The sequence below is a fragment of the Myxocyprinus asiaticus genome, chromosome 36 (assembly GCF_019703515.2).
Source record: "Myxocyprinus asiaticus isolate MX2 ecotype Aquarium Trade chromosome 36, UBuf_Myxa_2, whole genome shotgun sequence".
Lineage (NCBI taxonomy): Eukaryota > Metazoa > Chordata > Actinopteri > Cypriniformes > Catostomidae > Myxocyprinus > Myxocyprinus asiaticus.
The window spans coordinates 17,221,930-17,235,503 of record NC_059379.1 but is presented as its reverse complement, the minus strand read 5'-3'; the positions used below and the strand labels follow the sequence as shown (position 1 = coordinate 17,235,503).

At 35.5% G+C, this 13,574-nt stretch overlaps 2 protein-coding genes across 2 annotated transcripts in view; one reads left to right on the top strand and one right to left on the bottom strand.

Moving 5' to 3' along the window:
• Positions 1 to 5,267, top strand: part of LOC127426995 (src kinase-associated phosphoprotein 1-like) — a 35,584-nt gene extending 30,317 nt beyond the window's left edge. The window contains exons 12-13 of the mRNA XM_051674271.1: positions 4,584 to 4,677; positions 4,982 to 5,267. Coding sequence (XP_051530231.1) covers positions 4,584 to 4,676 — 93 coding nt within the window. The 3' untranslated portion in view covers position 4,677; positions 4,982 to 5,267. The remainder of the gene's footprint in view (positions 1 to 4,583; positions 4,678 to 4,981) is intronic.
• Positions 5,268 to 6,335: 1,068 nt separating this feature from the next.
• Positions 6,336 to 11,787, bottom strand: LOC127427003 (proteasome activator complex subunit 3-like). The gene is made up of 11 exons (XM_051674280.1): positions 11,657 to 11,787; positions 10,969 to 11,001; positions 10,825 to 10,887; positions 10,629 to 10,733; positions 9,711 to 9,759; positions 9,503 to 9,621; positions 9,348 to 9,416; positions 7,600 to 7,667; positions 7,476 to 7,530; positions 7,248 to 7,334; positions 6,336 to 7,077 (listed from the first exon to the last, which is right to left on the bottom strand). The coding sequence occupies exons 1-11, from the start codon at positions 11,696 to 11,698 to the stop codon at positions 6,997 to 6,999; spliced, it is 771 nt and encodes a 256-aa protein (XP_051530240.1). The 5' UTR covers positions 11,699 to 11,787; the 3' UTR covers positions 6,336 to 6,996.
• Positions 11,788 to 13,574: the final 1,787 nt, after the last annotated feature.

Sequence of the window (13,574 nt, the reverse complement as noted above, 5' to 3'; positions counted from 1 at the left end):
CAGACCTAGACCAAACTGAGACACACCTGACCTGACCCTGTTACTCAGTGAAAGCAGAGCAGCTTCCCAAAAAAGGCACCCATTATTTCAGTCCGATACTGTTCTTTTGGGTAAATCTTTATAACAACCCTCTCTGCATTCAGGCAGAGATTGGATGTCTCCCAAATGCCTCTAGCTGACAGACGCACTGCCGAAAAACAGATTGCTAATACTGAGAGGCAGGAAAAATGAGGCAGGAATGAGAAGGACACGAGTCATCGAAATGGGATGAACTGCACTGGAATGTATTGACTCTCTTTCTTGTGCTGCATTTGCGTACTCTGTTTGAACCCATGGCTACAGCATTTTGGGGAGGGGTGAGGAAGGCGGGGCAGAGGAGGCGTGTTGGAAGGGGAAAGATGTAGCGTCTTCCAAAGGGTTGATCAGCCATGGACACACCTGTGATTTAAAGGAGTATTAAAACTCCATAAATGATAATCAGGAAAAGCCTTTTATGGGAAAATGAAGAAACGCACAGATGTTTCCCCTCAATTACTCACTCCAAACACTGATTCAGATCACACCTCCTGCAAACCTCTTTTGTCCACATCGTCTTCATACTGCTGCATAAAGGCAGAGCGCAGTAATTTAACATTGCGTCAAAATTGACTTTTTACCATAACTGGGTCTCTTAGACTTTGATCTGTCCTGTGACAGACAGGTTTGGCACATCAGTGCTCAGACTGAGAGAAAATGGAATGTGAAAATGGCAGCAACTACAAAGCCCACTCTAAAAGCAACTTTGAAGCATTTTTCTCACTTTCAGTGTTGGCAGAGTTACTGTGTTTTGCATTAGGGCAGCATAGCATAATGGGTCTGAAACAATGAACTCAAGTTCTCAGTGTACTTTATGCTATGGAGGCATTGATGCCTGCAACAGCTCACTGTCCAGATGGATTTTATTCAGTTTACCATCATTACAACATCTCATCTGCATGGGCTGAAGAATACATTAGGCTCACAGCACTGTGGGTGTGCTTAAAGAGAGGATGGTAATTAGTTCCTACTCTCCTCAGCAGGCAGTGGATGAATGACATGCTCATCATGTCTAAATGTACAGTGTGTGCTTCTAGAATACTAAAACACTTAAAACCCTTCAGTCTTTCACTATCACTTCATCTCCGTGTTCTTTAATCCCCTCATTTAAAACCCCCTGACTGTCCAGGGCAATCTGGACTGTCATGGAATCTGTCCTCATCCATTAAAGGCCAGATCTGGGGTGGGGGCTCTCTCCACCAGTTACTCTTAAGCATCAGAACTTTGGTCTGGAATAGCTCTTGAAGGTATTTTATTTAGAAGAGGAGTGAACAGAGAAAATACTCGACTGGGAAAGCAAGGAGCTTCATGACAAGAATAATCAGGGTTTAGTTTTGCTTTCATCAAGCAATGAGATGTTTCCACCATCGCAAAAAAAGGACAAATTTATCAAATACTTTATAGGGTGTCTTTGAAACATGTATGCAGAAAATATTCAAGAGACCAGCATTGATGTTTACAATTTTAATTTTGTGTTAAAATTCACATTTACATCCACATTTAAATGGCTTTGTGCAGGCGTAGTGTTGTTGTTCTACACACTTGGGTTCTGATAATTTGTTGTTGTTTAAATCTCTGACATAATGTAAGACCCATCTCTTGCCACAGCCCTTCCTTTTTTATTATAATTTGGTACATTTCAGATAAACAGAAAATTCTCAGCACCACACATTCATCAGTTTCAGAATTGGCTGTTTCTTAGACAAAAGCCTGAACTTTTAATATGCAGCCCCTAAATGTGTATTTGTAAAGTAAAGGCACACTTAACACTTGCAGAGTTAAAGGGATAGTTCACCCCAAAAATAAAATAAAAATTCTCTCATCATTTACTCATGCCATCCCAGATGTGTGACTTTCTCTCTTCAGCAGAACACAAATGAAGATATTTAGAAGAATATCTCAGCTCTGTTGGTCCATACAATGCAAGTGAATGGTGAGTAGACCTTTGTATCTCCAAAAATCACACAAAGGAAACATACGTAGAAGTAATCCATTTGACTTCAGTGGTTAAATCCATGTCTTCAGAAGCAATATAATAGGTGTGGATGAGAAACAGATAAAAATGTAAGTCCTTTATTTACTCTACACTACCGGTCAAATGTTTTGAAACACTTACTCATTCGTTATTATAATTTGTTTTCCACATTTTAGAATAATATTAAAGTTATCAAAACTATGGAATAACATAAATGGAACTATGGGAATTATGTTGTGACTAAACAAAATCCAAAATAAATCAAAACTGTATTTTATATTTTAGCATCTTCAAAGTAGTCACCCTTTGCCTAGAATTTGCAGACATGTAAACTTGACATTTTCTCAACCAACTTCTTGAGGTATCACCCTGGGATACTTTTTACACAGCATTGAAGGAGTTCCCATCTATATGCTGGGCACGCATTGGCTGCTTTTCTTTATTATTTGGTCCAAGTCATCAATTTCAAAAACTTTTTTTTTAAATTAAATTTTAGTTTTATAATGAAATAAATTAATATGGTGGCACAATTATATTTTTGTCTACAAAACTAATTTCAAACATTTCAGCATAAGCCTTCAGATCAAAAGATTTTTAAGATCATGAGAAACATTTCGGTCAAGTGTTTCAAAAATTTGACCGGTAGTATAAATCTCCACTGTCACTTTCACATCTGAAAGTCACATGTGGTGCCTGTTTAGTGGAGTGGAGATTTTAGAGAAAAAAATGACTTAAATATTGTTCTGTTTCTCACCCACACCTATTATATTGCTTCTGAAGCTATGGATTTAAAGCTACACTATGCAATTTTTTTTTTTTAAATAACAAAATATTATTAATGAGAGAATACAATAAAAATCCGTCTTCCAAACCATGTCTTTACCCAAATACACTTTGATAAACCTAATAATAATTTATATATTAAAGCTGTCGGGACGGATTTTGTGGGAAATTGCATACATACTGTATGTCATTCGCCCGTGCGTGTTGACATCAAATCCATACACAGAGAAAATAAGATCCGGTTACTGTAGCGCATGTGTGGGAGTAGCTGAAGCTGAGTGTTTGTTATCACAACGAACGTGAAAAACTGACCATGGATCATTCAAAACGGCAAACCTCCAGGGAATCATCGGTTGTAAAAACAAAGAAACCCCGAATACAGCAGAGTCTACAAGCAAAAAGGGAAAGCAACACAGTCCGTAATAAGTCCTGAATCAACATCGACTTGGTTTTTCAGAGGTGGCGACAACTGAAAGGATTTAAAAGCGACTCAGAGATGGCTTTTTTTCTTACTCAACAGGCAAGATATTTTATTGATATGGTTTATGTATAGTTGTTTAATCACGTCTGTGTGTAGTGAAATACAATATTTATACTGTAATCAGTGCAGAACTTTTAACTTGCTAGCACACGTGTGTATTTTTATTTATAACGGCAATAATTTATATAAATAAATCCTTTAGTCCTAGGCTTGCCAAGGACATGTGAGTCTTGAAATGATGTGACCACTGGTTGGTAACAATGACAGTCTATAAATTAGTTTCTACTGTGGTCTATTTGGCCAGAATATCCTGCAGTTATAAAAACGTTACAACGTATCAGACTAGGAATCGTTATGTCTAATGTTAATGAATGTTGCCTAACTTATGTAACATCATTTATTTCAAAACATCAATGTTTCCAACAAGTCAAAACAACAGCATAAGATATGGCACTTACCTGCTCAGATGACATGTTTTCGGATACGTGTCTTTTCCTTTCTTTCATTATTTATTTGTCCATTCGCTCTGATAAGATGTCCTGTATCCATGTGTACACCGGTGCCTCGAACCACATTCATCCATGCAAAAGAGCAGAGCCGAACCACAACCAAAACAACGTTCTTCCGCAAGACACATGCAGTTTTATTTTGTAACCGCTAGAGGGCCAAAAGTTACATAGTGTAGCTTTTAACCACTGGAGTCATATGGATTACTTTTATGTTTCCTTTGTGATTTTTGGAGCTACAAAGGTCTGATCACCATTCACTTGCATTGTATGAACCTACAGAAATGAGATGTTCTTCTGAAGAAACAAACAAAGTCATACACATTTTGGAATGGCATGAGGGTGAGCAAATGATGAGAGAATTTTAATTTTGGGGTGAACTATCCCTTTAATATATGATTAAATTATTCAATTCAAAGCAAGTGGCAGTGGAATGTATTTTACACACACACATACACACACACAGAGTTCAAAATTTGGATAAAAAGGCTCAAACTTAGTGGAATCAGTTTGTTAAAGGTGATTGTAAAAGTTCTTTTAAAAGCATCATTTGTTAGCAAACGAATTGAAATGTATACATTTTTAATTGTGACTTTAGAATTAAAATACTCTTTTAGGCCAATGTATTGCTTTCCAACACACTGCACTAAATCAGCATAACAATTATTTTTAGAGGTTATCTAATACACTGGAGTGCTATTAATGATCACTGACTAGCAGTATATCCTCAGACAGACACCGTATTTCTATCTTTCTTTACTAGGAATATAACATCCATGGATGGTGGGTTGGGGAGCTGGATGGTTCTATTGGCATAGTCCCAAAGGAATTTTTACATCCTGCCTATATTCTATAAGGTACTCAATATTCACAGAATCATTAAACATATTAGGCTACTTGCATTAGGACTGAAACGTCTTAACTGTGAAGAATAAATGTGAAAGTGTAGTAATGAATTGTTACAGTAAAGACTATATTGTTGTTACTTGTAATTGTTCATGTTGTATACTTTCACAAGACCAGCCTGATTTAAAACGTTTTCAAATTGCTTCAGTTACTGTGTGCTGACACCTGCTGGAAATAATTGCAACTACAAAGATATTATGGCAACACAAATAGGATGTATTGTTTTAACTGCTGTTATATGATTTTCCCTTCCAGGTCTGCTTTTTAATGAAGATATATGGAATCAGTTCTTTGCCAGCTGATCTAATGTTTGTCATTCATTGGAGAGCCAATTGTAAATTTCATTTTAGTTAATTTTTTAGAAACAGCTTACCTAAAAAAAAAAACCCGTCTACGACCAAATAATTTCCTTCCTTGACTTTGTTTGTTTTATATAAGCCTATATTGTTTTATATATGTTGTATAGTGTACACTAAGAGGCTTATATAAAAGTGATATCAGTTGTCTATGCTCATTCTTTTGAAAAAACATTTAAAAAACATTAGACAATTTGCAGCCAAATTCGGGCACATGAAAAACATTTGAAATATGAGAACTCTTGACGTTTCTCTCATACTCTTAATAATCTAGTGTCTTGGTAATTTGGTAAAAGTAGGGTACAACAGGGCAAAAGGCACACCTTTTTTGCTTTATTTATTTTTTTTTTTTTTGGTCATAAAGTGTCTCAAGATTCAAGAAATACATTTATTTTTATTGAATATTGATGGAGCAACATCATTTGAGTGAAAAATAAATAACACAAGGCTGTTTTGAGTAAAATGCATTTTTACCCCACACTTGGGGTAAAAGGCCTCCAGGGGGTTATGTTGATATAGTGTAGATACCGGGGCAATAGTTAAAGGGCACAATTTGTCAACTTATACAAATAATTTTGAGACAGCAAGATGCTTTTTTGAGTAACAAATAAAGATAATGCTTAATCAAAATAACAAATTCAGAAAAGGGTGCATAATTTCTTCTTCATTTCAATCACATTTGAAATTTCATAACATCAGGTATTCCATGAAAAATTAATCTCCAGTGTGATTGGATCAATGTGAGTCCACTTTGAACATTTTTCATAGCATATCTATTCCCCCCACTTGAGCCTTTAGCTTAATACTATCTTTTCACTTATAGGACAGTTATTGAATTCTTTTTTTTATATAATCACCTTAATTATAGCACCATTGTACACTATGTGCTGTATTTTTCAACAGCTCAAATGATTGTATTAGGTTCTCATGCACAGTAGAGAAAATTAAAACGTCTTAAAGAGCCATCTACTGGTTGTTATGGTTATTCTTTAGTATGTTGAGAGGCATTTTCCTCTGGACTTTGCATTTGTAATTGATTGGTTTAATCAGTGAGTGTACTCCTAGCCAATTCAGCACTCTACAGAAGTAAACCACAGTTTGCAGTATGCTCTAATAAAATGACATGTTGAAAGAGTCCGCTTCTACTTTAAGTATTTTTCTGTTGGGTCAAATTTCACCTACTTGTATAAATGGGCTGCATCAAAACATTGGAAAATAAAAAGTGAGAACATCAGTTAAAGAAGTGCCTTAAATGTATTGTAAAACAACAGTTTATTCAGCAAAATGTATCGCTCTTAAAACTGGACAAAAAGAACCAAAAAAAGCTTCCAGAATTTAATGAATCTGTCATTACAGAGGAAAATACCTTATGTATTCCATCATGTAATAACTGTCAGCTCACACTCCAAATAAAATCTTGCACATAAACTGCCTTACTTCCACTTCAGCCTACACGCACATTTCAGATGAACAATGTAAACTGCTTGAGTGAAATACAGCATCAATAAAAGCTTCTCGACTGGAGAAACCGACCATCACGTTACCCTAGATGCTCAGAAATAATGGCTTTGCAAAAAAAAAAAAAAAAAAAAAAAAAAAAACACCCACTTTTGAAATGTTTCTTTAAATTAAGAAAAATAAATTTGAGACAGTTTCCTTGAGATGCAAGTTCAGGCTCTGCCTTAATACATTAAAACTGTCTGCTAAGAAAAAAAAAAAAAAAAGGGCTTAATTTGAAAGGGTTTAAAACGAGTAACCGTATTTTTCAATACTAGCTTCAGTGGCATGTTCTATCATGCCTGTTTGAGCAGGACTCTCTTGGCCTGGTTTTAATGGATGACAGGACTGCTTTAGAACCAGCTGTAGGCTCCAGAGGGTGGAATAAGGGGCCAAGAATGAAAGTGGAAGGTTGTCTCAGTACAGAGCATCGGTATTGCTGCTCCTCGGCCTCTTTATCTTCTCAATGTTCTTCAGGATCATGTCATGTAATGTTACCTGCAGCGCAATTTATTTATCATTTTATCTGTTATATCAACTCAAAGACCAGCATATACACTGTAACTCTTGGATTTACTATTTCCACTGCCAAACTAACTGCACAACATAGGAGGACAGTCATTTTCAACATTTACATATTTAAAATATTTTGTTTTGCCATTACTTACATATTGATTTCTGAGTTCTGACACTATAATCTTGAGACTGATGTATTCTTTTTCGTCAATTTCTGTCACTGTGCGACGATAATCCTCCTATAAAAGAAATTTAGAATCAGAGATCAATCAAGTATAAATCAAGAGTATATTAAATAAAACAGAGCTTGAGAAAACATAGAATATTTAATATTCTTGACTAAAATACTGTGTGTAATGCATAATGAAGATACAACTTACAACATGAGGGTATTTTGCTATTTTGGAAACCAGCTTTGCCCTCGTGATGTAGTATCTGCAAAAAATATAAAGCCCACTGAATGTGAATCTTTCTGTCTGATATCATCGACTCAAGGTGACGTACCTGGATATCTGGTCCAAGTAAGATGCTGCTTCCCCTTCCACTGTTCTGAGTTCAGCAACGGTCTCTTCCTGTGGATAAAGATCATAGGCTGCAAGTCACGACTCTAATAATGCATGAAAACTCCATTTAAGAAGTTAACTGGCTGACAATTTCTGCATGTGGCATTCCCTGACAGTAGAGTTTACGAATCGTTTGTCTTTAAACCCTAAAGAACGAATAGCAAAATGTGAGGGATCACTACCTACAACAAATCCAGTTCCTGCAACAGCATGTGTAATAGGGCTGAAAAAAATAAATACAAATAAATACAAATAAAAAAAAATTAGATTCTTGAGCCAAACAATTTTAAAATCGTCTCCCTGATGAAAAATCCAAAAAAAAATTAATAAAAAAAAAAAAAACATGTTTATCTTAATGCGACTATGATTAATACATAAATATATGAAGCTCCATTTCTGCAGAGTTCCACACTAACAGGTTTTCTGTCTGAGAAGTTTTGACCATTTAATTCTTTACATTTAGTCCTTTAATACAAACACTGCTACAGCCATTAAAAGCACTGTTTGTTCATTGTCAGACGTCAAAATCCTCTGCTGTGATCAGTGTTCCTGTTATTACGATAATCCAAACATTCATTTGAGAGGTGTTGTGGAGAGTATTTGTCAGAATTCTGCAGATTCTGTCTGACACTGCTTTAATAAATAGTTTAGCTGTATAAAGGCTTATCAAACTGTTGGATACCGTAAACTAGGCTACATGTCGCGCCCCCACAATATTTATAATCTAATAGCCAGAGTATTCATGCGCAGTGGGCAATTTTACACATTTACCTACCACTGTCGACAAGAAATGCCACTAGACACAAAGACGCGTGCTTGAGGAAACACACCCGATTATATTTTGAAATACAGACAAAAGAAATGCCGGCAATGCGCGTCTGATTTGCTTTTTTGTTCATAAGTTCATTTGCGCGTTGGTGCTCATACGCGCAGCGCGACCGTTTATTGCAGAACACGTGCAATTGGTGAGTTCACTTTTTTCCCCTCTGTCAGTCATCTGAGAGCGGTTTGTAAGAACAGAGTTGTCTATGAGAATGCTGCATATGCTCTCAGACTATCTCAGGATGCATATGCAAATAACATGCAACGACATTGGGACTACAGGTGAATTGTCATGTGTGTCATGTACAGCCCCAGAAATGGTTCTTAAACAAGTTTACTCCATTTGTATGTTGCAAAATTATCATTAGGACAATAGTAATAGCCTATGGTAACGTGTTCTATTTTATATTCTAAAATAACCAAATTAATTTGATAAGTTAAAATAATAAATAGTATATATTTATTTGTTGAATACAAATGGACAATGCAGCCTTACATAGGTTCCTTTGCACTAACTAATCGCCTAGCTCAGACAACGCACTGACTGGTCAATTGATAGTTTTGCACATTCCTACCTTTTACCTGCAAATTACATATTACAGAGTGAAACAATTGTCATTTCAGACACAACTGTTCTTCGATAGACATTTCTTTCTGAGAAAAAGTAGTTCGTTTTTAACAAATACTTTTAAGAAATTTTTATATCAAATCATAAAACCCCAATACTTACAGAATTGTAATATCGCAATATATATCGACTATCGGTTAGGAAATATCATTGTAATATCGAATTGGAAAGTCTGTAGCAATTCCCAGCCCTACTATGCAACATGCAAATAAACAACTAAAAAAAAGGTAGCACCGTACCTGAATTGAGACACCAAAATTGTTGCCATCTTCTATTCTTGGGATTAACAACTGAACCCACATCTTGACCTAGAAAGCAAAGAAAATGACATTTCTTATACAACATGATTTTAATGAGCGATAGGGTGTCTGAGATAATGGTTATATAGACATACTGTGTTGCACTTTTCTATGAGAGTTCTGATTTCAGGTTTCACTTTTTCAATTAGGTCTACCAGCTTGCCATTGCTTTTCATCATTCCACCTGGCATGACAAAGACCTTGGTCCCGCCAACTACAAAGAGAAATCAAAGTTTGTATTTTCAAATCTACTTTAGAAACCTGCCTGATTAAAGATATCATTATCTGGGCAGTAAAACTCACCTTTGTCTTCTCCTGCACCATCTTCAAGTTTCCTCTTTTTAGCATTTTGCTATTGAGGAAATACAGTATGTCAAGGTTACTAGCTGGTCTTACTGTCTCAAAACAAACATGTGATTTTAAAACAACCATTTTTTTGCACAATACAGCTGAAACAAAATCTTTTCAAACGTCCTATTATGAGATTTTATAACCTTTTTAGAATGAAATAAAAAAGACAATTCTCTCATCATTCACTTATCGCCATGCCAGATGTGTATGACTTTCTTCTGCAGAACACAAAGATTTTAAAAAGAATACTTAAGCTCTGTAGGTCCACACAATTCAAGTGAATGGTGACCAAAACTTTGAAGCTCCAAAAAGCACAAAAAGGCAACAAAAGTAACTCATATGACTCCAGTGGTTAATCCATGTCTTTAGAAGTGATCCAATCCATTTTAGATGAGAACAGACCAAAATGTAACTCCTTTTTCCACTATAAATCTTGATATCAGCAGTCTTCTTGGCAATCATGATTTCAAGCTCGGTTGCCATCTAGCGCTCTGGCATGCGTCCAGCACTAGGAAGTGTAATTGTGCTTGAAATCATGATCATGCCAAGAGACTGCAATGGCAAGATGTGCAGTGAAAAAGGAGTTACGTTTTGGTCTGTTCTCACCCAAAACCGATTAGATCACATTAGAAGACATGGATTAAACCACTTGAGTCATAAGGATTACTTTTATGCTGCCTTAATGTGCTTCAAAGTTTTGGTCAAAATTCTCTTGCATTGAAAGGCCCTACAGAGCTGTGATATTCTTCTAAAAATCTTTGTGTTCTGCAGAAGAAAGAAAGTCACGCATCTGAGATGGCATGAAGGTGAAAAAATTATGAGGGAATTTTCATTTTTGGGTGAACTATCCCTTTAAAAGTGACTTCTTACCCCCTCAAGCCCGTCGTGGATGTCTGTAAGAAGAATTGGGTCTGGCACCGTTAAGTTGATCTCTGAATGAATTTCTTTCAGCTCACGGATATTAATTGTGGGATCCTGAAAGAGACAAATAATTGGCACACTAATTGTATTTTATATAGTGAGTAAAGCTTCAATTCCTTGAATGCATCATGTTCTACAACCTTACCTTCAAAAACTGATCCAGCTCTAACAACTTTTTGGGGAAAAAGTTTGCCACAAGGTCTTCAGCCTAAATTCAATTAAAGGAACAGTCAGCTGTCACCACAGCAATATTTAAATACATTCTTAAATATACCGTGTAGTAACTCACCTCTGCAGTAATTCGTTCCCTGAAAGCATCAACCTAGCAAGACAAGAAAAACAACAACTACTCATTAACTTTTAAACCACAAAAGCAAAAAATCTAACAGATAACTAATCAACGATCTCGGTTTTTCAGTCATGTAATGTCAAATTAAAATATAATGCAATTTAAGAAAACAAATAACAACCGGCGGCACATCTGTTTTAGGATGTTGTCAACATGCTCCATGTATTTGAACTGATTCCCATTTCCCAAGACCAGTTAGTCTCACAATCCTCAGTGCAATCTCCTGCGAACATGATTAACTCTTAATGTATGTTTGATACAGCTAATGTCAAAATCAATGATGAAACGAGTACAAGCTTCTCCCGCTGCTAACTGCCGCAGCGACATGTTGCTGTGCTACAAAGACGCTTCATCCACGCTCCTGCCACGTTATGTGAGAGCTTTGGCTTCCCAATGAAGCCTTCGTGTGTATAATCAGCAGATACTTTATTCAAATATGCATTGTTGTTTATAAGGCAGGGTTGATTTTAAAAGCAATTGCGCGCGTGGAAGTTGGCTAACACACTCGCGTGGTGTCTCGCGCAAGCCGGCTCGCCCGTTATAACATGCTAGCTGGCAAGCTAACATTTACAAACATTTTAATATTGAATCTTTCATATTTAAATAAGGGAAGCGAGTGGATATTTACCTTTGTTTTGATCTCATTGTCCACTTTAAGAAGCGAAGACATCGTATAAATTCAATAAATGAGAAAGGGATTGTCCTAAAAGCATTCACTAACCGTGTGGCTCACTAACTGCTGTCAGCCACAAGGCACTGGCGCGCTTTTAGATGACGTCGACACTTCGAGACATAAAGCGCAGGCTACAAATCTTTCGGGACAAAAATAATTGACTTTTGAATAGAGAATGGGTATTTTACTATAATCTTTACTGACTGCACTTGCACTGTCGTTTTATTTATATAATTGTATTTATTTATTATTTTTTCTTTCTATTGTATTCATTTTAAAATTGATTTCTTTTTCATTGGCCTATTTATTTTTATTCCTTGTTCTTAAATTATTACAAATTGAGTTGTTTGTGTCTTTTATTTATCTTTATCTTTATTATATCTATATAGATCACTTTACGTTAACATCGTTTATTAAATGTATTTATACATATTTATTCTTTTTATTTATTTATTTATTTAGGGTGATGTCAGCTGCAGTGGGCCACTTTTTGGTAATTCATCTAGAAAAGCATTAAAATGTCTATGCTTATTTTTTACACTGCTCCTTGTTTGTTAATTTTGGTCTCTTTTGTCATTTTATGGTGAAAATATGTAAATAAATAAATAAATAAATATTTAAGCCTAAGATCTCTTTAAATGTCAGAAGTCCACCTCCGTGTCATTATTGTTGTGTTCAGGTAAAATGGGCCATTGAATCTATATAGAAAAGCCATCATTGTGAACAAAGACATGTACAGTTTACATTTGTTTACAATTATTTTTGATTTAATTAATAGCATTGCATTGCTAGAAATGTATTATGGCATTACGAAATAAATGTGTTAAAATGTGTGTTGTGGGGAAGGCTGAATTGAGAGAGATCGAGGTGGAATTGTAGGTGTTAGAATAAGTTCAAACGGCTTCTCTTACTACTAAAACGTAATAAACTTACCATTCTGTGTGCAGTGTGTGTGTGTGTGTGTCAGTCAATAGCAATAGCAATAGCATCAGCATGGCTAATAAGGAGTCTTGCTTTGTATTTTTGGAGCTGTGGTGTGCCGACTTTTTCTTTTGAAGCTATTTTCCCCTTTTTTGGTCGAGCACCCACACTGAGCACTTTCGCCATTGGATGGCGTGCTTTTGCTTATTGTTTTGATAAGCAGTCTTGACAATTGTAATAATGTAACAGTAATTTCTTTTCAATTGTAATTATATGTGTAAATGTATTTTTTTCTCATAACAGTGTTTGTGAGTGTGTGTGTGTGTGTGTGTGTGTGTGTGTGTGTGTGTGTGTGTGTGTGAGAGAGAGAGAGAGAGAGAGAGAGAGAGGTGGGTGTGTTTTTGAGCACATTTATGATAACGCATCATACATTACTAATAAAACACATCCAAACTCGAATTGGATTCTTTCAATATTATTTGAGCTGTTATACTGAAAGAAACCTTTAAAACATCTCTTATAAGTCAGTTAGCTGTAACATACTGTAGTGGCCCATTTAAGCTGATGGGGGTTTGCTAAAATGGGCCAGCAACTAAATAGTCTTTTTCATCAAATAAATATGTTGTTGTGCAAAACACACACAAACACACACACACACACACACACACACACACACACACACACACACACACACACACACATTTTGATATATATATATATATCAAATATTTATATATATATATATATATATATATATATATATATATAATTTTTTTTCTTAAAGAGACCATCATGACAAAATTCATGATACCTTACATTTAGATGTTCAATAGTTGCATATAAACATATAAACTTGTTAAGTTTAAAGGTGCAGTTGGCATTCCAGGCCATTAATCTTATGTTTTCCCCAATGATCCTGTGTAAAATTATTTGCTTGCCTACCTTAACAAAC

Excerpts from the sequence above, each read along its gene's own strand:
- LOC127427003 (XM_051674280.1), bottom strand. The coding sequence starts at position 11,698 with ATGTCTTCGCTTCTTAAAGTGGACAATGAGATCAAAACAAAG. Across the intron at positions 10,734-10,824 it reads AGCTGGATCAGTTTTTGAAG|GATCCCACAATTAATATCCG; the intron begins GTAAGGTTGTAG and ends TGTCTCTTTCAG. Across the intron at positions 7,668-9,347 it reads ATTTTGGTGTCTCAATTCAG|GAAGAGACCGTTGCTGAACT; the intron begins GTACGGTGCTAC and ends CTTTATCCACAG.